The following is a 24,635-nucleotide window of genomic DNA, read 5'->3' on the forward strand; positions in this document are numbered from 1 at the left end:
CTCTGCTCTGGGTTGAGTTCACTGTGGACTCACATCTTCTCTAAATCTGAAGAATGTCTGCTGAGCTGTCAGAGAATGAAGAGTGTAGCTGGGGAGGTTGCTGGTGTAGTGATAGGACAACCTTAGAAGCTCTTTGAATCAGGATCACCTGTGATTCCCTCAAGCTGTGGGTAAAGAGTTGTGCCCTTTGCTGGAGGGACCCTAATTCATGGTGAGTGGCTGCAGGGAAAGAACTTCGGGAGCCAGAGCTAAGGCCTTGGAGCAGAAGCAGTGGGGGCAGGTCAACTACGAGCTTCCAAGTGCAGTGGGGTAACCATTTCTAAGAGGGCTGCTCTGAGTCACAATTAATTACGGTGTAAGGGAAAAGACACCTTCTCACCTTCCCAGCTTTCATTCTGGGCCCCAAGGAAATAGTTTACACAAGGTTCTCACCTGGAACATTTTCCTGAGAACTGGCATATCATATACATTTCTTTATTAATACAGGGGACACTGGGGAGGGGGAAGAGTTAGTAGGCATGTTTCCTGTCCTTTGACAGGCTACTGGAGAGACAGACACCAGTAAAAAGTATGACCAACACCAGGCAGTACAGACATACTATAATAGAGGTAGTATAGACAAATGCAAATAAATAGTCTAGTCAGGGAATGCTAAGGATTTTTGTGAGAGGGCTTTAAATGGGGCTAAAACATGGGTTTGCATCGGGGCATGGGCAGGATTCAGATGAGTGAGGACTCTTTCAGAAAGAGAGCAGACTGGAGCAGAGGCTCAGAGGCCGGGATGAACAAGACATTCATGTCACCTACCAAACTCTCACTGCAAACCCAGCCTGTGCGAACTTCTTCTACATGCTGTTGTCTAGTTCAACATATGCATAAAAATACAGCAGAGTAGGCTTGGTCATCCCTATTTTACAGATGAGGAAACTGAGTCTCCATAAGATTAAGTATTTTAGCCAAGGTCTCCTAACAAAGAAATGGCAGAGCCAGAGTTCAAGTCCAAATTATCTGACTTCAAGTCTAAATATTTTTTTCATGGCATGTGCTACTTGTTTGAAATACTGAAAATAGTTCAATATGAATGGAATGGAAGTTTCATCCTGGGGCAGTAAGGATGGAGCTAGGAAGGGGGGGGAGACCAGAATATTGTGCACTAGGCAAAGGGGTTTGTATTAACATTATGTCTATAGGTGGCCAAGGTCTCTGAGTAAAGAGGCGAGTGACATAACGGATTTCTATCTAAGTTTAAGGCTCTTTGGGGGCATTGACTGTACCAACTAATTATTGGGCAGTTTAGAAAGTAGAAAGCTAGCTCTTTGTTATTTATTACTAGATGATTCCTTGTCTTAAACTTATTTTTATTTTTTATTTTTTTGTATTTTTCTGAAGTGAGAAGCTGGGAGGCAGAGAGGCAGACTCACACATGTGCCTGACCGGGATCCACCCAGCATGCCCACCAGGGGGCGATGCTCTGCCCATCTGGGGCATTGCTCCCTTGCTACCACAGCCATTCTAGAACCTGAGGTGGAGGCCACAGAGCCATCCTCAGTGCCCAGGGCCAACTTTGCTCCAATGGAGCCTCAGCTGTGGAAGGGGAAGAGAGAGAAAGAGAAAGTAGAAGGGGAGGGGTGGAGAAGCCAATGGGCGCTTCTCCTGTGTGCCCTGGTCGAGAATCAAACCTGGGACTTCCACTTGCTGGGCCAACGCTCTACCGCTGAGCCAACTGGCCAGGGCCTTAAACTTATTTTTTTAACTGTGCTATTCTTGGGTACTTCTGCAATTTTCACCCAGAGATAGCGTTATATTTTAGTAATGAGAAAAGTAAAAAAGATTCAGGTTGGACCTGGATCTCGTAATGAACTACAGTGATGAAGGTACTCACACACAGACTGTTTTAGTGCCCCAAGTACTACTGAATCAAGGCTTCCAATAAGAGGCTTCTACATTCTTTTCCTAAACTGGAGATTTTGATGTAGGTCAATGGTGACAGACAAATTGCTGAAGGGTTAACACACAATGCCCACTCTTTACATTTTGCGTGGGAATATCTCAGCTGATTAAGTAGTAGTTTGCTTGGGGTCTCAAGTGTGCAGCTGCAGTAGCAATTCTTTCTGTCCTCCAATCCCTCTTTTTAACTGAATTTTAAAATGGATATTGATCTTCAAAGCTTTAAAAAAATGTTATGTTATGCTCTATGACCCAGCAATATCACTGTTAGAAATTTATAAGCAAATTTAAAGCAAAGTCACATATGTGAATATGGAGCACTCTTTATAATGCCCTAAAACTGGAGGCAACTAAATTTCCAATACTAGGAAATTGGTTGAGTAAATTATGGTACATCTCACTCAGTGGAATGTTTGTTATACAGCCACTAAAATGATATTGAAGAATATTTTTAATGACATAGAAAATGTCAAGGTTATATCAAGCTATAGTTGAAGCCAATTTTAAAAAAGATTTTATTGATTGAGTTTAGAGAGAGGAGAGAGAGAGAGAGAGAAAGGATGGGGGGGGAGGGTGGAAGGGGAAGCATCGCTTTGCTTTTTGTATGTGCCTTGACCAGGCAAGCCCAGGGTCTTAAACTGGCAACCTCAGCGTTCCAGGTCAACGCTTTATCCACTGCACCACCACAGGTCAGAAAGCCAATTTTTAATTTTTAAAAGTATATAGCCACTTCACAACTTTAAAATGGACACACACACACACACACACACACACAGAAAACAAGTGTTGGTTTGGATATGGAGAAATGGGAACCATTGTGCATTGCTGGTGGGAATCTAAAATGGTATAGCCACAGAGGAAAACAGTATGGTGGTTTCTCAAAAAATTAAACATAGAATTACCTTTCGATATAACAATTCTACTTCTAGGTATATATGCAAAGAACTGAAAGCAGGGACTCAAACAGGTATTTGTATACCAGTGTCCATCACAGCTTTCTTCACAATAGTCAAAAGATGGAAAGAACCCAAATGTCCATTGATGGATGAATGGATAAACAAAATATGATCTATACACACATAAAATATTATTCAGCCTTTAAAAGGAGTAAAATTCTAATGCATGCCACAAAAGGGATGAACTTTGAAGACATTATGCTAAGGGAAATAAACTAAACACAAAAGGACAAATATTGTATGATTCCACTTATGGGTACCTAGAGTAGTCAGATACAGAAGTAGAACAGCGGTTACCAGGACTTCAGGTGGGGGGAGTGGGGCGTTACTGTATAATGAGTATAGAGTTTCAGTTTGGGAAGATGGAAAGTTCTCAAGATGGTTGGTGGTGATAGTTACACAACAATGTAAATGTACTTACTACTACTGAACTGTACACTTAAAATGGTAAATTTCATTATGTATATTTTACCACAATACATTTTTTAAAAGAGAAGTATATATACAAAAGACCATACAGAAGGCTGAGTAGCAGATGATAGATGATTTTCTTTTCTTTTTAGTTATCTTCTATTTGGTTTTAAAATTTACTTTTGGTTACATAAGAATTATATATATATACATTCTCCATGTAAAAGAGTAAAACATTATAGATAAAGTTAAAATTCCCTTAGATCACCTCTCTCAATCTCTCTCTCTCTCTCACACACACACACACACATCTGAACCTACTAGAATTATATAGGATTGTCTTGTACATAACATTTTTCAACTTTTTCTTCAATCAACTGTTTCCATGTTACTCTTTCCCAGTTTCACTCTTTTAAATTATTACATATTGTTCTTTTTAAAAAAATCTTCTTTAAAAATATTTTATTTACTGCTTTTTAGGGAGAGGAGAGAGAGAAAGAGAGAAGGGGGGGGAGAAGTGGGAAGCGACTAGTAGGTGCTTCTTGTATGTGCCTTGACCGGGCAAGCCCAGCACCTTGAACCAGTGACCTCAGCGTTCCAGATCGACGCTTTATCCACTGCACCACCACAGGTCAGGCCACATTATTCTATAGTTGGATACATTATACTTTATTGTGCCAGTTGCCCATTGATGAATATTTAGGTTGTTTAGTTGCTGTTTTTTGCTATTACCAACAATGCTGCATAAACAAAATTTTTGTGTTTTAAATTGATTCTAATAAAGTGTTTTACATTTATAAAGATAAAAAGTACTTTAAAATAATAAAATATTTATTGTTTTAATTTGAGCTGGAACCAAGGCAGTGACTTAAATTCACTGTGTGTCCCCATTTTCCTAGAGGCCAAGGTGGCCCAAGACACACATGCCCTAACACTGTGGATGTATTAGGAGCCAAGTGATAACACTCGGCCTTTATTATTTTTTTGTCTCAAAATTCAAAGTAGTATAAATCCACCAACCTCCCTACCCCAATTTTCATGATCCACTTGAAAACTGAAAAGATCAACAGCTGAATAAGAGATTTAATCCACTCCTTCAAAAACCTCAAATCAAAAGGAACTGATATTTTTTAGTCCATAGAGGGGAGGAGGTAATAAAATAGACAACTCAACCTGTATGGCACATTGAAATTCTTAGGTAGAATTGATATAGTTTGGTCCCTTGGATATTGTGATCACATTTGCTCTTGTCACCATCTGGTCCTCAGCTCCTAACCTTATACTTGGGATGCTGAAGATGCTGGAATTAATGAGGAAATCAGCAAATTTCCAGCACCCTCTACTTAGTGCCATGTCTTCTTTAATCAAAGGTGCAACTGAGTGTAAAATAAGTAAAGTTCTTGCATTTGCTAAAATGAGTTACAATACAAAAGCTCTCCAGTTAAAGTAAAAAAAAGAAAGGAAAAAGAAAAAGAAAAAAATTCCCCTCCTTCCAGCCTCCCCTCAAGCCTCTAATCTCATCTGTGAAAAAGAACTGTACTTTACTGTCCACAAAACAGTCTATTTTCAAAGTGAGGGGAGAATTGCTCCGTGAGGAGAGCCATCAGTAACTGCGGTTCATGAATTCCTGCTTGTTTATAGAAAGCAGTGGCTAAGGATAGACACTTTGAAACCACCTGTGAAAGAATTAAAGACCAAGGGGGGCAAAACCCCCATCACAAACAGAATCTCACTGATCAAGTGTGAAAGAAAAGGAAGAAAGAAAAAGCCAAGTAGATCTTTGCAGGCAACCACTAGATGGACATAGAATTCAAAAACATTCTTTAGTGAGATCAAGGATGGCAGGCTTTGAAGCCTGGAGGGCTGGCGAGTCTCAGAAATGGCCTGGCCGTGGCAATCCCCACACCGAAGCGTCCACAGTCTTGCACTTGCTGGAATAAGGCATTTAAATTGGAACAATGTCAAATTTCACAGCTATCTTATGTCCAGTGACCTTACGGGACCCTACAGGAAGGACAGATAAAAAATGATTGTTCTCAACAAGTTCCTGAAAGTGAAGAAGTCACATAGGCAACCTGGAGAAACAACTTCAAAATGAAAACACCCCACAAACTATTGCATGTGGGCGGCAAGCAAACAGGGCTTATTTATTTATTCCTCTATTTATTCTTTTCTACTGAGGACTCATGGTGTGTTTTCCTCTCTACAGAACACACACAGAGATTAATCTCCATCTCTACAGTATATTGACTTCTGAGCATAAAGTTATTGTAGAAAAAGAGGATGTCACAACTATCCCGAATTATTTAATCACTTTAAAACAGGTTTATTGTTGTTATAAAGAACGTGAGACATGACTAGTGTCTGACAAAAAATATCTGTACATTATATGAAAGAATAATTTGAGGACAAAGATGAGGTCTCAAACCTCTGCTGTGTTTTTTAGACAAGAATTTCGATGATAGTTCATATCTCCTGTGTCTAAGTGAACCATCTTAGCTGAATGGCTTCCCCACCCCTTTTAAAGGAAATAAGCATTACAGATGTAGCTAAAATTCCCTTTCACCCCCAATCTCATTTTCTACCTTCTTTCCCAGGGGCAGCCACTACCGTGAGTCTGAGATGTATAATTCTGTAAATTTTTGTATTTTTATATACATGTATATAAAATTTTTTGTTAATTTTTTTCATAAATTGTATCATACTGTATATATATTGTTCTGAATTTATTTATTTGCCTTATTATATTCAACTTTATGTTTTTTGCCATCTATCCAGATATGTGTATGTTTAATACCTTTTTTGGACTTAATGTTTTAAAGGAAGAAACTAGAGAAGAAGAAAAAGTTTATTCATACCAGAACAGTTGCGTGTACCTTTATGTTTCTGCCTGTCTCTGATTGGGAGACTAAATTCAGGAGGACTTCTTGGAAGAAGGGAGGCCTAAATTCAGTTTTTGAAATAGAAGAAAAAATGCTAAGTGACAAAGCATGTCCTAGGGCATTTCCCTATAAAGTCTGTCTCATTGCATTTAAGTAAGCAGTGATATGTTAGAAAAAAGGACTACTCCTTACAGTAATTTCCGAAATTAGAAATTGTGAAATTTGCCATATGATTTTTCCTTCATTGTTTAGAATAAAGGTTTTAAGGCTTATAAAAAAACATTTTGGCTAGATCGAAGATTTTGACTGTGAAAGATATGTTTAAAAACAGATGCTATACTAATCAAATCAAGATTTACTAAAACCAAACAACTCCAGAAATTCTATAAAACAGTATCATTTAAGTGCAACAGGTGAACACAAACCAATTACAAATGCAAGACCCTTTGATCAATGGAGTCATTGGTGTGTGCTGAACAAAATACATTCAAAATGTATTTGTAGCATGAGATAAAGATATGAAGGTCACATGGGAGTGCTGCTTATGTTCGAGTTTTAATTTTACCATGTCAGCAACCCCGTGTACAAAACTTGAGAAAGCGCGACTTTGATTTGTTCAGGTTTCCTTAAGGAGGGGTCACAGAATCCTTGAAGCATGATTTGAAAAAGATGGATAAGATATTCCACCCAAAATTCAACATCACCTTTAATCTTGCCCTCTCCTCCTCTAATCCCTAGGTAATGTTTTGTGCTTCTTTTGCAGGAAAGCAATTTTGTTAATCACTTTAGCACCAATTCTTGCATCCCTGGCAATACTCAGAACTGCTTCCATCCAAGTCTTTGATGTGGGAAAGAAACACACACACTCTTTCGCATGTAATCTGAAAACAATTCACCTCTTGCCAATGAATGCACAGCACTCCACTTTAATAGAGAGCAAGTTCTGTGGAGGTTTCTAATCCTTTCTGCCAAAGAAGAGAAGAGAGAGAATCACTCAGGTAGCCCAACCTCATTCAGCAGTTAAAATCACTTGGAATGTTTTGTGGTGTGTTTGGGGCTTTTTAAAAATATCACTTGCTGAAGATTACTGCTCTCATGGGAAATCAAAACAACTCAAGATTTTTAAAAAATAAATAAATAAATAATAAAAAAATAGAAAGGATTCCCCATCTGCAACTCAAACAGGATATTCTTCTCAACTCAGATAACTCTTGATCTAAGTGTATTACAAGAAACCTGCTTTAATCCCTCAAAGCAATGGTGTTATAGATAAGTAGCGGTAACTGAGGTGGCTTAAATTCCAGAAATGTACAAAAGATTTGGTTGGGAACAAAACTAAAAAAGAAAGAAGGCTCAATCTGCATTGCTGTGACTCGGAGAGGTAAATTTAGAGCAGTAAAAATGCAAAGAATGACTCCTAAAAAAGAAATAGCCATAAAAGTCCAGAATTATCTTGCTGGTCTTACAGGCTACTCACAACGTGTGTCTGAAGTATGTGTGTGTTTCAGGGGTGTGTTTGTGTAAGCATTTTAAGAAAGTGAAATTGTTTTGCTGATTTTGCATCTGATGCAGTTCATTTGAAAGTTTATTTATACATTTTACTGTGACAATCACAACATTCTGAAGCTTTATTTCACAAATGATTTTCTCTCTTTATATTAATTTTAGTTGACTTCCAATATTTTCTCTGTTTAGTCCTTTTCCCTAACATATCACTGCTTACTTAAATGCAATGAGACAGACTTTATTCTTTCTCCTTCTGTCAGTAATTGTCATATTTTCACAATTTGGGCATTAATTTTGATCTACCTCTGACACCCCGGTTAGCATATTGCAAAATCCCCCTAGCCCCCTTCTCCACTATAGCTCTCTACTGGCAGGTGATGGCAATTTCTTTCCTGATGCCTCTTCCATTTACCCAAAACGTGCTTGAAAATGCTTTTATTTTTTAGAAAGCACCTCTTTTTTTTTTTAGAGAGAGATAAAGCTTATTATTTGACAGGTAATACACACAGATACTTAATAATTAAACATCAAAAGGTATAAAATAGCATATATAGTGACAAGAAACTCTGTCCCTCATCTACTCCTTAGAAGCAAACTCAGGTAGCCCAACCTCATTCAGCAGTTAAAATCACTTGGAATGTTTTGTGGTGTGTTTGGGGCTTTTTAAAAATATCACTTGCTGAAGGTTACTGCTCTCATGGGAAATCAAAACAACTCAAGATTTTTTTTAAAAAAATAAATAAATAATAAAAAAATAGAAAGGATTCCCCATCTGCAACTCAAACAGGATATTCTTCTCAATTCAGATAACTCTTGATCTAAGTGTATTTCTCCCAAGATATTTGGCATGAAAGTAAAAGGACACAGATATAGTTCCCCCTGACAGATGGCAATATTATGTACAGTTATGCATTTTGCTTTTTTCACTTAGTGTGTATTAGAGATCCTTCTATAATAATGCATATGATCTCCCTTTTTCTTTTTCTTTTGTGTGACAGAGACAGAGAGAGACAGAGAGAGGGACAGATAGGGACAGACAGACAGGAAGGGAGAGAGATGAGAAGCATCAATTTTTCGTTGCGGCATCTTAGTTGTTCACTGATTGCTTTCTCATATGTGCCTTGACCGTGGGTGGAGGGCTATTGCAGACTGAGTGACCCCTTGCTCGAGCCAGCGACCTTGGTCTCAAGCTGGTGAGCCTTGTTCAAACCGGACGAGGCCATGCTCAAGCTGGAGACCTCAGGGTTTCGAACCTGGATCCTCTGCGTCCTAGTCTGATGCTCTATCCACTGCACCACTGCCTTGTTCTTTTTAACAGCTGCTTATTATTCTATTTTATGGATGTGCCATGACTTATGTAAATAGTTTGGAACATATTTGTTCCAAACACTTCTATTCTCATTTATTTTCTAGTTGATTCCATGCCTCTATCTTGGGTACTGCTAAGAAGTGATTTAAAATATTTTTGGAATTTTTATTTTATTGATTTTAAAGAGAGGAGAAAGGAGAGACAGAGACAGAGATGAGAACATCGATCTGTCTCTGTGTGTGCCCTGACTAGGGATCGAACCAGCAACCTCTGCTCTGGGACAATGCTCCAGCCAACCAAGCTATCTGGCCAAGGCAAAGAAGTGATTTTAATTGTAACATGGAAGACTCTTAAACAGATTTAAAATTTTTATTTTATAACTTTTAAAAACTTTAAAAATTATCCAAAGGAATATGGTTTTATAGTTTTCAAAAGAAAGCATTATGAAAGTTGCGTGATGCTAAGACTTCAGTTACTTCCTCTCCGTCTTATCGTAGATCCCACCTAGATAGTGTTATCACTTAACTGCTTAAACATTTAAAATGCCATTGTTCATTGATTTCCCTAAGTGGGTTAACAGTATACTGAATTGGGAATTTTCTTCTAATTGCTAATATTAACTTTAAATTTTCTTAACTTACAAAATATTAAATGTTGCTTTACATCCCTTTAACTGAACACCAATTCAACACTCTATCTCATACATGTCTAAAGACTCAAATTAGGGAAATTGGAAAGCTCTTCCAACTCTCTTGGAAGAGCTTGGCAAGCCATGGGGCCTGACTATTGTGATTCTTCTCTATTGTTGAGTAAGCCAAGAGAAGGAGATCTTGAGAAATTATAGATTAAATCTTCTGGGTTATACCACACATCCACTGAGATTGCTCATGCTTAACGGATGCATGAGCACCTTGGCAAAGTTCCTTTCTACTTTTTGGTGGCTTCATAGCACTTGAAGGCCCAGGCCCTTGCCAAGTGAAGATTTGAATTCTTCAGTCTGTCTTGCCAGGGCTGATATCTATTGATTGGTTGTACTATTAGACTAACTTCAGTTTCAGTTTTGTAATCTGTATATTTTGTTCCTTTTTTTTTCAGTGTACATGAGAGAGAGAGAGAGACAGAGAGAGACAGAGATAGACAGACAGACAGGAAGGGAGAGAGATGAGAAGCATCAACTCATAGTTGCAGTACTTAGTTTTTCATTGATTGCTTTCTCATATGTGCCTTGACCAGGGGCTCCAGCTGAACTAGTGACCCATTGCTCAAGCCAGCGACCTTGGGCTCATACCAGCAACCTTGGGCTTCAAGCAAGCAACCTTTGGGCTCAAGCCAGTGGCCATGGGGTCATCTCTATGATCCCATGCTCAAGCCAGTGAACCCTGTGCTCAACCTGGTGAGTCTGTGCTCAAGCCAGTGACCTTGGGGTTTTGAACCAGGGTCCTCAGCATCCTAGGCCAAAGCTCCATCCACTGCGCCACTGCCTGGTCAGGCCATTTTGTTCCTAATTTATGAACTCCTGTTGTAGATGTGACATTTAACTTCTCTTTGCTCACGTTTTTACTAGGAAACTCTTTTAGGGTAAAGCCTGTCATCCCTTGTGAAGGAGAGCTGGTGTTGAAGCAATGGAGCTGGTGGTCTAGTGGCCACTGTCCTGTGTTAGGAGCAGGTGGTCTAAGAGGGAAAGAGAGAAAGCTGGGGAGTAGACATGTGTTTGAAACACTTGCACTATTACAGGAAGAAGAGCTCAAGCTCTACTCCTTGTTTTGAGGTCAGCCTGCCAAACCTGGGAAGATCTCCAGGGGCTACCCTGGACGACTCCCTGCTTTTCTCTCTATGGTGGATTTTAAATGTAGGAAACTTTTCTCATTCATTTCTCCATTTGTGTTTGAAACAGTTGCTATAAGAAAGGAGAAAAGCACATTATACTGAATAATTTTTTTAGGAGCAGTGACACAAGTTCTTAAAGGATAACAGTTAAATTTTGGTCCAAAAGCCATAACTGAGGTTTACCTTATATATCAGAATGTGTGTATAAATAAGTTTTATTTTTACTAAAACAAAACAAAACAAAATTTAAATAGGACCTATCCTTATTCCATTCATACCCAAGATTTTTATATTTAACAACAAAACACAACCTATCATCTGTTCAAAATAATGTACAGTAATAGAATAATTGAACAATATAGAAAAGTTGTCTTTTGTATTTTTCACACTTTTAACAGGACCCAAAACCTAGGACAAGATAAATAATATCCTGTGGTTCATTCAGTGTAATGCATGTCTTAAATGAAAAAATTTATCTGAAGTTAGGCATTCTTTTTTTAAAAATTATTTTATTTATTTATTCATTTTATTCATTTTAGAGGAGAGAGAGAGAGATTGAGAGAGAGAGAGAGAGAAGGGGGGAGGAGCAGGAAGCCTCAACTCCCATATGTGCTTTGACCAGGCAAGCCCAGGGTTCCGAACCGGCAACGTCAGCATTCCAGGTCAACGCTTTATCCACTGCGCCACCACAGGTCAGGCTGAAGTTAGGCATTCTTAAATGGTAATATTCACTATAGAATCAGAAATCAGAATTTTATATTTGACTTGGTACTTTCTTCCAGAAGAACTGAAGATACTTAAAATTTTTTCTGGAATGTATCATTCTTTTCTTGGAAAAATAACTCATTAAGATTATATTTGTATATAATCTATCTCAGTGGTGACCTTATTTTTATGTGTGTGTATATATATATATGTATATATTTAAATTTTTATTTATTGATTTGAGAGAGAAAGGGAAAGGGAGAAAGCTGGAGAGTAGACAAGCAGGAAGCATCAACCTATAGTTGCTTTTCATATGTGCCTTGACCAGGCAAGTCAGGGAGTTTTGAACTGAAGACCTCAGCATTCGAAGTTGAGGGTTCATCCACTGCACCACCACAGGTCAGGCTGTGTGTGTGTGTGTGTAATTTTAAAGAAACCTCGAGGTAATCGTAAAAGCTTTGAAAGATTTTGTGGTTCATCTGCAAGTTTTTTTTTTCTTTCTTTTTGAGAGAGAGAGAGAGAGAGAGAGTAAGGGAGGGACAGAGAAAGAAAGCATCACCAACTGGTTACTTCACTTCAGTTGTGCATTGATTCCTTCTCGTATGTGCCTGGACCAGACCAGTGTGACCTTGGGCTCAAGTTGAGCCAGCGACCCCTTGCTCAAGCTGGTGACCTTGGGCTCAAGTGTGCACCCTCTCCGCTTAAGCTGGCAACCTTAGAATCCTGTCCACGATCCTGTGCTCAAGTCAGTGACCTTGAGTTTTGAACCAGTGACCTCAGCATACCTGGTTGACGCTCTACCCACTGTGACACCACTGGGTCAGGTTTGTCTTCAAGTTTTGTATCTTCTATTATCAGTTGTTAAATGACACAGTCTTCTCCCTGACAGAGATCAGAAAAATTACAAATTCTGATGCCTTATGGCAATACAGGAATTTATTTTAGATCCTAATGCTTATGGTGTGCTCTACATTTTGTTCAAAATCTCTTTAACCACCACCTACTGACAGAAAGAAGACTATCTCAGACTAACTAATAACAGCATTGCTTCATTGGCAAACCTGTATATCTGTGTTCCCACAAAGTTAATTTTACATTTCTATCCTGCTCACCCCCTTACTTGTTCTATCCATATGATCCTTGAATTTTATATACATATATGCATATTTACACTATGTATTTAAATACACATATATAATTTATATAACAATTTGTACTTGAAAATGTCTGTTTTCTCACAGTTGTAAAATCAGGACAGTATCTTGAAATATCTGACCCTTTGGAAAATGAATCTAGTAAAGCTGTTAATTTGGATAATTAGAAATTTTAACTTTGGTTTGCTTTCAGTTGAAGATGACTTATGGTGCATTTTTATTTTTTCTTTTTCTTGCATTTGGAGGGACAGGATAGGGTTTCATGGTATCACGAATCTCTATAACTCAGGAAACACACTGCATCCATGTGCATTACAACTTTTGCAAGATTTTCTATAAAAGTCACAAAAGTTAATGTGAACTTTTATTTTTATTATTTATTTATTTATTTATTTGTTATTAAGTGAGAGGTGGGAAGCAGGGAGGCAGAGACAGACTGACCAGAATCTACCCCATAAGCCCCCTACAGGGTGATACTCTGCCCATCTGGGACCGCTGCTCTGTTGTTCCATTGCTTGGCAACCAAGCTATTTCAGCACCTAAGTTAATAAGGCCATGGAGCCATCCTCAGTGCCTGGGGCCAAATTGCTCAATCCATTTGAGCCATAGCTGCGAAAGGGGAGGGGGGAGAGAGAGAGAGAGAGAGAGAGAAAGGGGAAGGGTGGAGAAGCAGATGGTCGCCTCTCCTGTGTGCCCTGACTGGGAAGCGAACCTGGGACTTCCACACACTGGGCTGATGCTCTACCGCTGAGACAACTGGCCAGGGCCTAATGTGAACTTTTAAAAAACTTTATTTTGTAGAAGAGATTTAGATTTACAGAAAAATTGTGAAGCCAATATAGAAAGTTCCCACATACTCTCATTATCAACATCTTATATTAGTATAGTTCATTTGTATTGATTAATGGACCCATCAGATTTCCTTAGTTTTTACCTAATGTCCTTTCTCTTTTCTGTTCTAGGATACCACATTACAATAACTTGTCATGACACCTTTGGCTCCTCTTGGCTGTGACAATTTTTCAGATTTCCCTTGTTTTTGATGCTCTTGACATTTTTGAGGAGTACTAGTCAGGTAGTTTTGTAGAACAGTCCTCAATTGGGATTTGGCGATGTTTTTCTCATTATTAGGCCGGGAATATGAGTTTTGAGGAGGAACACCACAGAACTAAAGTACCATTTTCCACATTGGATCAAGGATAACTACTATCAACATGACTTATCACTGTAGATGTTGAACTTGATCGCCTGGCTGAAATAGTGTTTGTCGGGCTTTTCCACTATAAAGTTACTCTTTTTCCCCCTTTCCATAATGTACTCTTTGAAAGGAAGTCACTGAATGCAGTCCTTTTAGGAGTGTGAGTATGTGTATGTGGTGGAGGAGTTAAACTCCATCTCCTTGAAGGTGAAGTGTAACCTAAATTATCTGTAATTCTTCTGCATGGGAGATTTGTAAAATGAACTTTTAAAATATTGAAATAAACAAGCTTAATTAAATTATTTCTTATTTCTTCTAATACTCTAATTTGTTCTTTATTTTACTGTTACACGATACACATTTTATATAGAATAAATAAAGTTTGAAGAAGTTTAGGTGGCTAGATAAAAACGGAAAATAATCTAATCTCTAGCTCTCCTGTTGTATAGTGTGTGTGGACTCATGACAACTCTATTTTTCTTTTTGAGAGACTATTAATTTTATAAAGGGGATATATGCTTCTTATTAAAAAAAATCAAGCAATACAAAAAGGTACAAAGTAAAATCCAAAAATTCTATTACATAGAAATAACCATTAACATCATTCTATAAAATCTCCATAGATATACATACACACATACATATATACACTGTATTTCCCAGGTATAAGATGCACCTTTTTTTGAAATATTTGGGATCTAAAAACTGGGTGCGTCTTATACAGTGGTTGTAGATTTTTTACTTGCATTTCCTGCTTTTGTGCGCTTGTTTTTGTGCTCATTGTTGAAGACAGTGATTCATCAACAGATGAGGACAAGCTAATGGATAGGAGTTTTGACAGTGATGACAGTTGCATGAATTTTATGATGAATAAAACTTGAATTCAATAATTTTATGTAATATATTTTCCCCCCAAAATTTCAGGCCCCAAAATTAAGGTGTGTCTTATACATGGGAGTGTCTTATACATGGGGAAATATGGTACATATATACATACAGACAGGTAGGGACAAAGTTACAAAAAGGCTCATATAATACAGACATTGCTACTTAAATTTAACAGAAGAATCTGAAGCTGAAGCAAAATGAAGGAATTACTAAACTTAAGTTAAATGTCCTTTTGCAAGATACATTAATTCTAAAATTTATTTTAAGATTATGAAAAGCATTAAGGTATGATAAGTCTACATCAGGGGTCGGGAACCTATGGCTCGAGAGCCAGATGTGGCTCTTTTGATGGCTGCATCTGGCTCGCAGACAAATCTTTAATAAAAAAAATAATGTTAAAAATATAAAACATTCTCATGTATTACAATCCATTCATTTCCTACCACTCATGTTCATGGTTGCGGGTAGCTGGAGCCAATCACAGCTGTCTTCCGGGACAACACCAAATTTTTATTGGATAATGCGTAATGTACACGGGTGGTTCGTTGTATGGCTCTCACAGAATTACATTGTAAAATATGTGGTGTTCATGTCTCTCTCAGCCAAAAAGGTTCCCGACCCCTGATCTACATGGTTGACTCCTAAAAAGTAACCGAGACAAGAACAGGAGCAAGTTTAATTGCTGAGACTCTAGAGCTTTTATTTAGATACCACACTGCTCAATAGAGGAATAGTACTTATTTATTGACTTTAGAGGAGAGAAACATCAATTTGTTGTTCCACTTATTTATGTACATTGGTTGATTCTTGTATGTGCCCTGACCTGGAATCAAATGCACAATTTTGGCATATGGGGATGACGCTCTGACTAACTGAGCTACCTGGCCAGGGCACAGGTATAGTATTATTAGGTGTGTTGTTATTAGTTGTAAGGGATCTTAGAGGACCCTGAATTCAACACCTTATTCCATTTTCTGCTGTGTATGGTAAAGGCATGATTCAGAGTTCAAGCTTTGGGGTTAGATTGGATTTAGTACCTGCTCTGCCCTTCAGGAAGCATGTGATCATAGGCCTGTTTCATCTTCTGCAAAAAAATGGGTTAATAGTCTCTTTTTCATGTGGTTGTTGATAGGAATAAGTGAGATAATACATGAAAAGCTCTTATGATAGTGCCTGATATATAGAAGTGCCCAATAAACATAAGCTATTATTATTACAGAAGAATGATGAGCATCAGAACCAATGTATGACATTGAAAATTGTCAGTCACAAAATAATCTCTTTCTCTTTCACTCATTTTAGAGTAATTCCTCTGTTAAATCTGCCTATTTTTAAAGGCTAGGGCCTGAGGTCTTAACCAATGGTCATGTGGACACTGGAGTACTACTGATTATGGGAACAGCTCCCATCTGAGATTGTCACCTGTTTATAATGGACAGAACACACAATTCTAGCCCTTTTACAATCCTAGGCATCTATATGCTACTATAACAGTAATATTCACAACTATGCATGTCATCTACATGGACATACACCAAGAACTTTTTGCCTATACTTAAAATTCTCAGCCTGACTGGTGATGGCACAGAGGCTAGAGCGCTGAGCCTGAATGCTGTGGTCCCTGGTTCAAAACCTCGAGGTCACTGGCTTGAGCATGGCATCACTGGCTCAATGTTGCTGGCTTGAACAAGGTGTCACTGACTAGCCTTCATCAAGACACATATGAGAAGCAATCAATAAACAACTAAAGTGAAGCAACTACGAGTTGATACTTCTAATCTCTCTCCCCACTCTCAAAAATAAAAAATTCTCTTTAAAAGTAAGCTAAGCCCGACCTGTGGTGGTGCAGTGGATAAAGTGTCAACCTGGAATGCTGAGGTCGCTGGTTCCAAGCCCCGGGCTTGACTGGTCAAGGCACATATGGGAGTTGATGCTTCTTCCTGCTCCTCCCCCACTCTCTCTCTTTCTCTGTCTCTCCTCTCTAAAATGAAAAAATAAAAATTTTAAAAAAAGTAAGCTAATATTAGTGTTTCTAAATACCCAGTATAAAATTTATATTGAGTCTTCAGTTTTAATACAGGATGGGGCAAAAGTAAGTTTAAGTTTGTGAGTACGCAAAACAGTTTATTCTTGTATTAGTATTATTGTATTATTTTTCATATGAATAACTGTAAACCTACTTTTATGCTATCCTGTATCTTACGAATTCTAAGGTTTTTTTTTTTTGTTTTTTTTTTTTTCATTTTTCTGAAGCTGGAAACGGGGAGAGACAGTCAGACAGACTCCCGCATGCGCCCGACCGGGATCCACCCGGCATGCCCACCAGGGGCGACGCTCTGCCCACCAGGGGGCGATGCTCTGCCCATCCTGGGCGTCGCCATGTTGCGACCAGAGCCACTCTAGCGCCTGAGGCAGAGGCCACAGAGCCATCCCCAGCGCCCGGGCCATCTTTGCTCCAATGGAGCCTTGGCTGCGGGAGGGGAAGAGAGAGACAGAGAGGAAAGCCCGGCGGAGGGGTGGAGAAGCAAATGGGCGCTTCTCCTGTGTGCCCTGGCCGGGAATCGAACCCGGGTCCTCCACACGCTAGGCCGACGCTCTACCGCTGAGCCAACCGGCCAGGGCCACGAATTCTAAGTTTTCAGCATCCTAAGTTTAAAGTAGTCCAATGTTTTCAGCTTACTTATTAATATGCAAATTTAAGGTGTTCTTTTTTTTTTAATAAAAAGCTTTATAAAAACACAGATAAATTTTACCTCCTATATTATTTCATTATGATTGCATCCTGGATTTGAATTTCAAGGGAGTTGATGAGTTTTCTTAAAGATGTTCTAAAGTTCATTGTACTCTTATCTTTCTTATTTCTGGATATTAATATATTTATCTTTGATTATAATATACTATTCAGATATTTTAAAATACCCTGTCCTCCCCCCAAATTTAAAAATGATATTTTTGTGATGCAGTTTTTTTCAAGTTTGGTTTAACCCCTAAATTGAGGTGTTTTTTTTTGGTTTAGGGGTAGGTGAAGGGTTGACGAAAAATTCTAATTGCTTCTTTGAGCTGAAACTAAACTGTAGTTTTGTGGGGGTTTTTTTTTTTTTTTTAAAAAGAGAGATCTTTTTTTTTTAACAGATTTTTTTTAAATTTTATTTATTCGTTTTTTTAGAGAGGAGAGAGAGAGAGAGGAGCGAGACAGAGAGAGAGAAGGGGGAGGAGCTGGAAGCATCAACTCCCATATGTGCCTTGACCAGGCAGGCCCAGGGTTTTGAACCGGTGACCTCAGCATTTCCAGGTCCACGCTTCATCCACTGCACCACCACAGGTCAGGCCTGTGGGGGTTTTTTTAATGCTCAGGAATTTAGAAATATACATCACCACCAAATAACAGAATATATGCCAATTTTCCATTTTGGCTTTGCCTTTCTACATAATGAGTATTTTGGCTTTTTTTTTTGGCAATCATTAAACCATAAAGTCTACCTTGAACTGTTCACTTGATGTCTAATTTGGGTGTGAAAGAGGATAATTTGATGTTTATAAATGATGACTTAATTTCTCCACCAATGAAGGTAACATGGAATAAAGAAGTAAGCTGCACTTGTGTAATCATGATTTTAATACTGACTTGATTTATGTTGGATTAATTAAATAATTTTCTGTGCCTTCAAGTTCTCCTCCAAAAACTAGGTGCAAAGTGGATAAACTACTCAGCTTTGCTCTGGGTGAAGGAACGCTTAAAATATAACCAAACGGTAAGAAATTATAGATGTGTCTAACACAACTCGGAACACAAAATGCAGGAACCATAAGCTATGTTCATCTCTGTCTTCTTTCCAGGGTCACTCACAGTACACAAATGTAGCAAAATCAATGACTGCTGAATTGATGATGACATTACCTCAATTTGCAGAGTTTCTACCTTAATAGCTTTCTAACAGTATGAATAAATAATTTCTTTACAATGATCTCAAAGAGATGGTATAAGTGTACTGGCTGGAGTTTAGAAATCCTTTTCTACCCTACCACTTTGGTAAGGGTATTTTTTTTTTTTCTAACAGGATTTGACCTTAACTATTATTGAGAATTTTCTTAGCGAAGTTCAAAGCATTTTACAGGGATCATCTCATTTATCCCTCGAAAGTAAGGCAGAGGCATTATCTCTGCTACAGATTGAGAACACTAAAAGGCCAAGATAGGTGGGGTTTTTTGTTTTTGTTTTGCTAAGATCAAAAAGTAATTCTAGGACACAGCCAGATTCTAGTCTGACCTTGTTACATGATGCTTCTGCAGCACCATAATGCAATGTAGTTGCTTCCGTAGGTCTCTTCTTGGCTATGCTGAGGCGTGGAATAATTTCCAGAGTTGATTTCTCATTCATTTTTGTAGCTGAAATGGGTCTCAAGATGTAGATACCAAATAAAACCCTCAAATCCTTCCTATTAGAATTTGGGGTACAGGATACACAGACAGGAACAGGCAGTTTCCTCCCTCCCCACCAAATTTCACTGTCTAGTCTAGTGTTTGTCCAATGGAAAAATAATGCGGGCCACAAATGTAAATCACATGTATAATTTCAAATTTTCTTGTAGTTACATTAAAATATATTTTATTTAGTCCAACGTATCAAAAATCTTATCACTTCAACAGGTAATTAATATAACATTATTGACAGAGTTGATTATTTTTCTTGTATAAGTCTTCAAAATCTGGTGTGCACTTCACACTTACAGCCCACCTCAATTTGGATTAGCCACATTTCAAATGCCCAATAGCCACGTGTGACTGGGGATAGGGGAGGGGGCGTGCCAGCATATCTAGACTTCAGTAGGTTTTTCTTAGCTCTCCCTTCAGATTGGTGCCCTTGAGAAAGGAATGGGTGGTGGGGAAGGGCTCCCGAGTGACCTTGGAGAATGCCCGTACATTCAGGTGGTGACTAATAAGAAGCCCCTAGCTTTGCCATTTGCTGATGACTGGGGAGTTACAGACTCAGGATCTATATAGGGCTACAAACCTTCCCAAATGTCTAAATAACCAGTTCATTGCCAGGACCGTGGTCCACGCGCTGTGCGAGGACCTGGGCTAAGGACTCTGCTAACTTCTAGGGGGCGGCAGTTTGTGGGGCGCTGGTACGTGGCTTGTTGAAAGGAGGCATCACCTGAGGAAGAGTAGAGCTCTCAGGCTATCCGAGTGGGTGCTTCTTGAGGGCAGGAGCTCCAACCAGCCGCTTCCCGAAGGCGGAAGCCCCTCTTGCGGTCTCTGGCCGGGCTCTTGGGCCTCACGCACTAGACGATGGTGCGTGTGGTCGCACCAACGCTCCGGGCGGCCCAGGGCTAGCGGAGGGAGGTTAGCTCCCCGGCCTGAACTCCGAGGCCGCGGCACGGCCGCGGAGGCGAGGGGCGGGCCCAAGTCTCGGCCCGCGCCGCCCCATGTGACCCGGTCCGACATGGTGTCGCCTCCTCCCGGGGCAGCGGCGGCGGCGGCTCGGGCTCGGCGGCGCGTCGGCCGGTCCCGCGGCCGTTCATGGGCAGCCAGGGCCGCTCGGGGCTCCCGGGGAACGGCGGGCCGGGCGAAGGCGAGGACGAGGGTGGGGAGGCGAGGAAACTGCAGGAAGGGAGGGTCGCGAGGGGGAAGCGAAGGAAGGGGAAGGGAAGAGCAGGAGCGAGACAGGGCGGAAGTGGACGCGGGGCGGAAGGGAGGCCGGAGCCGCAGCGGGCGAAGGGGGCAGCGGGGCGGGGAGCCGAGGCGGCAGCGCGGGCAGGCCCGGGGGAGGAAGGAGAGGGCGGCGGAAGCGTGGAGGAAGGGGCGAGAAGGAGCGTGAGGGGAGATGAGGCGAGCGCAGGGGCGGGGAAGGAGGCCGAAGGCAGAGACGATGGGCAGGAGGAACGGAGGGTCAGGACGGGGCGGCGGGAGGACGCGAGTCCTGGGAGAGCAGAGGGACGGGAGGCTGAGGCGTGGGGCGGCATCGCGGGGGCAGGGGCGGCCTTGGTGGCGGAGGCCGAGGAGGAGGCGGCGGCCAGGGAGCCGCCCGGCCGCCCCGCCGCGGGGCCCGCGCTCTGGCGCCTGCCGGAGGAGCTGCTGCTGCTCATCTGCTCCTACCTGGACATGCGGGCCCTCGGCCGCCTGGCTCAGGTGTGCCGCTGGCTGCGGCGCTTCACCAGCTGCGACCTGCTCTGGCGCCGGATAGCCCGGGCCTCGCTCAACTCCGGCTTCTCGCGGCTCGGCACCGACCTGTAAGCGCCTGCTTGCCCGCCCGCTCCCCGCCCCGGGCCGGCCCGCGTCCCGGGAAAGGGCGGGGCGCCGCGGCCTGGTCAGCCTGGGACCGTGTCGCACCCCGAATTCCGAGGCCCTGACCCGGCCTCCGCCTTGGTCCCTCCCCAAGCACCCTTCTCTTCTCGGAGGCCCCCATCCCAGAAGCCTCCCAGAGCATCCCTCAGTCTGCATCCTCCCCGTGGGCGGCTCCTCACAATTAGCCATCTTAAGCACTCCCTTCAGCTCTTAATTGTGTCTTTTCACAGACTTTTCACAGACTCCCCGAGTTCCTCAGTCCCAGAGAGCCCGGCTGGTGTGTGGCTTTGGAGGCCTCCTGTGGTCCAGGTCTAGGACTCACGTTCACTGTGTGGGCTGTCAGAACGTTTTATGGACATTCATCCTTTCACCCTCTTCCAAAGGTTGTTAGGCTTCAGGGCTCAGATAAAATTGAATATGGAGAAAGGGCTCAGACCTGAAAAGAAGGCCCTTGGTCCAAGTGTCAACTATAGTTTATGACTTGATAGATACAGGCAGAATCACACACAAAAGGCTGCCAGCTTATGGCAGGAGGCTGGGTTAGGTTTAGGCTATATAAAAAGGCATGGAATTGCAACTGGGCTTGTTCTTGGTAGGATCTGAGAACTGTGAGTGAACAAGTTTTCAGAACCACTTAAGTTATTAAATAGAAGGGAAAAACGTATGGAGTTGGGGGAGTGAAAAGCTTTCAGATTGCACCCAACTCCATCCAGTTTGGGTTAAAAATAAAAGGTGGTTCTAATACAGTATAACAACATGAAGTCGTTTTAAAACATAAAAAGCTATAATACCACCACCTCTAGACAACTATCAACTATTCATTTAAAAAAATTACTGTTTAGTTGCACTCTTCTTTCTTCCTCTTAGTTGCTATCTTACTGACCCTAACAGACCTAGGTGCATAATAAATGTTTGTGGGCTGTACCACAATGAGATTAAAAACACTTCTCTAATATTAAATGTTTATATTATGTCCAGCCTTTTGCTATTATAGATAACAATGAAATGAATAATGTTCTTTTGATAACAGCTTTATTGAGATGTCACCATCTAATACATATCTCTTTTTAAATTAGTTAGGATATATTCTCAAGATTGGCATTATTAGATCAAAGGTTATGGTTTTAAAGGTGTACCAAGTCATAGTGGTACCAGCAGTGAATGATTAAGCCAATTTCATGTGAGAATTTAAAAAATCTGTGCTATATTGGGGCATACAATGGTATTTAAAAGTTTTGTTATTTTGCATTTCTTTTACCACTGATCAGGATAAATATTTTCCCATGTGTTTGTTTTACCTGTGAGGTTGTCTATTCCTAGTCTTTGCCCATTTATTATTGGGGTCTTGGTGTTTTCTTATAAATTTGGAATCTTTCTGGGTCATAGATACTAGGCTATAGTTTGCCATCTTTGATGCAAGTATTTTTTCCCAGTTCTTTTTACTTTACTGTTTTTAGCCTATAAAAGTTTTACATTTAAATACAGAGGTGAGAAAAAGTAGGTTTACAGTTATTTATGGAAAATAATGCGATAATTAATAATAATGCAAGAATAAACTCTTTTACATACTTACAACTGTAAACCTACTTTGTCCACCCCGGTGTATCAGAATCTCAGAATCTGTCAGTCTTTTGTGTTTTATTTTCTTTTTTTCCACAAATCTGAGAAATTTCTAAGATAGACCTGTTAAATCTTTTTGAATAGCTACTAGTTTTCTTATACTCTGATTTTTAAAAAATAGTTAACACTTCCATCATTATCACTTTTGTATACAAAGGAGTGAGTTCAACACTTTTATTTTCTAAATGGCTACCTAGTTATTATTGTATTTTATGTTAAGTAATTTTTGTCTTTTTCTTTGTTTTATAAAGCTTATTTTGTCAATTATTAAGTTTATATGTATATACACATATAGAGTCTATAGCTGAACTCTCCATTTTCTTCCACAGATATATTTTATTTTTCCATTTCCATGCTATTTTAAATATTGTTGTTTTTTGATAGGGTCTAATATCTGTTAGGGTTAGATTATCCTTGTCGTGTGTGTGTGTGTGTGTGTGTGTGTGTGTGTGTGTGTGACATCTCTACTTCCACTCAACCAAGCAAAAATAAATTCTGTACCTTTTCAAAAGTTTTTGTAGTTTTCACTATAAAGTTCTCATATACCTATTGTTACACTTATTCCTAAATATGTTATATATTTTGTTTTTATTATGAATGGAATCCTTTTTCAGTATGTTTTCTAGGTGGATATTAATGATGTATAAGGTTAATCTTTTATAAACCTGATCATTTTTTTTAGCTTTTATTTTAGTGTAATTTTGTTGTCAATAATAATAGTTCTCTGTGATCTGGGGGGGAATGTTGTCTTATTACCTGTATTTCTTATAAGAAAAACTTGCAGATACTGTATCGGTTGACCTATTAGAGAAGTTGGTTAAAATGACTGGAACCCAAGCCAGCCGAAGCAAAGTTTGGCTTTCTCTCTCTCCTTATAGAGATTGAATGAACAAATGAAAGAGTTGATGTTTATTTTTCTTTTCATATGCTCTAAAAGAGTTAATGGGAATGAGTGTGTGTTCTATAAGCAATAATAGCAATAAAATAAAAATTAGTTTATGGTATAAACTTATTTATAGTGCTTTGAGACTGCAAAGTGATATGGCTTTATTATTTATTAGTCATGTGTTTTGATTTCTTGCCTGTGTCCTAGGATGAGGTATCTTCCAACTTGTAGGGAAGTTGTTTTACTGCAGTACTTGATAAAGAGCAAGGTTACTGTTTGTGTTTTCTGAGTGGAGGGGAAAAGTTATGTGTGTTAGAGCAGGTGGAGACAGTGTTTACCAGTGTGATCTGTTTCTGGACAGCTGTAGAGACGTGATAAGCCACCAAGAGAGGTGGTTGTTATCCCTGGAGGGAGATGGCATGCACCCCATTCCTCTTAGTGCATCAGGGTGCCGGGGCCCAAAGTTCAGTGAGAATATGGCTGCTTGGATTGTGGCAGGCTTGTAGTTAGTTCATGCTTTAGGCTAATTGCAACTGGACAGTGGGGTAAGTTTTTGTAAGTACAACATAAAACTTCATTTTTTAAGAAGCCATACAACTTCACTGTACCAGTTTTATTTCTAAAGAATGAGAATAACATACCTGATAAAATGAGGCTTAAATGTGTAAGTGCTTCACACTCAGTAGGCACTTGATAAATTGTTGTAAAATGGAAATTCTCTAGTCAGTCTGTATTTTGCAAAAGTGGAGATGGTTTGACTTGGAGATGCTGCCTAAAGACAGAAGGTGAGGGAAAACACACACACTGCTTAGTTTCTCTCACCTGTCCTGAATGTTTTTGGAAACATGACAGCAGAACCTGTGGGCTTAGGGTATGCACTCCCTGCCGGAGAGCCTCTTGATTCTCAGAAACACAAACTGCTAAGGTTTACTGACCTTCCGGCCCAGGGCAAGTCCCATTCAGTTTGGCTGTTTCTAACTGATCATAGCTTTGTTGAGTAAGATGAACTGCTTTGGTTTCTTGTGATTTGTTAATGGTCTTATACTTGTGCTTGAAGGCAT

The 24,635-nt window shown here is 40.0% G+C and overlaps 1 protein-coding gene and 1 long non-coding RNA gene across 8 annotated transcripts in view; one reads left to right on the forward strand and one right to left on the reverse strand.

The window, feature by feature from the left end:
* The window catches only part of LOC136385080 (uncharacterized), a 34,256-nt gene extending 13,282 nt beyond the window's left edge, over window positions 1-20,974 (reverse strand). Inside the window, exons 1-3 of one of the 2 annotated variants that reach the window (XR_010747697.1) lie at window positions 20,880-20,974; window positions 16,619-16,764; window positions 12,329-12,425 (exon numbers count right to left, since the gene is read on the reverse strand). This is a non-coding gene — a long non-coding RNA (uncharacterized lncRNA). Of the gene's footprint in view, window positions 1-12,328; window positions 12,426-16,618; window positions 16,765-19,938; window positions 20,006-20,879 lie in introns of those variants that run through there. The other variant, XR_010747698.1, reaches the window with a different exon arrangement.
* The window catches only part of FBXW4 (F-box and WD repeat domain containing 4), a 96,347-nt gene continuing 91,969 nt past the window's right edge, over window positions 20,258-24,635 (forward strand). For 3 of the 6 annotated variants that reach the window (XM_066355952.1, XM_066355955.1, XM_066355954.1), the window contains exon 1: window positions 20,258-21,013. In XM_066355952.1, the coding sequence (XP_066212049.1) occupies window positions 20,304-21,013 (710 nt within the window). In that variant the 5' untranslated portion in view covers window positions 20,258-20,303. Of the gene's footprint in view, window positions 21,014-21,298; window positions 21,452-24,635 lie in introns of all 6 variants that reach the window. The other 3 variants (XM_066355958.1, XM_066355959.1, XM_066355956.1) reach the window with 3 other exon arrangements.

The sequence above is a fragment of the Saccopteryx leptura genome, chromosome 13 (genome assembly GCF_036850995.1).
Source record: "Saccopteryx leptura isolate mSacLep1 chromosome 13, mSacLep1_pri_phased_curated, whole genome shotgun sequence".
In the NCBI taxonomy this organism is placed as follows: Eukaryota; Metazoa; Chordata; class Mammalia; order Chiroptera; family Emballonuridae; genus Saccopteryx; species Saccopteryx leptura.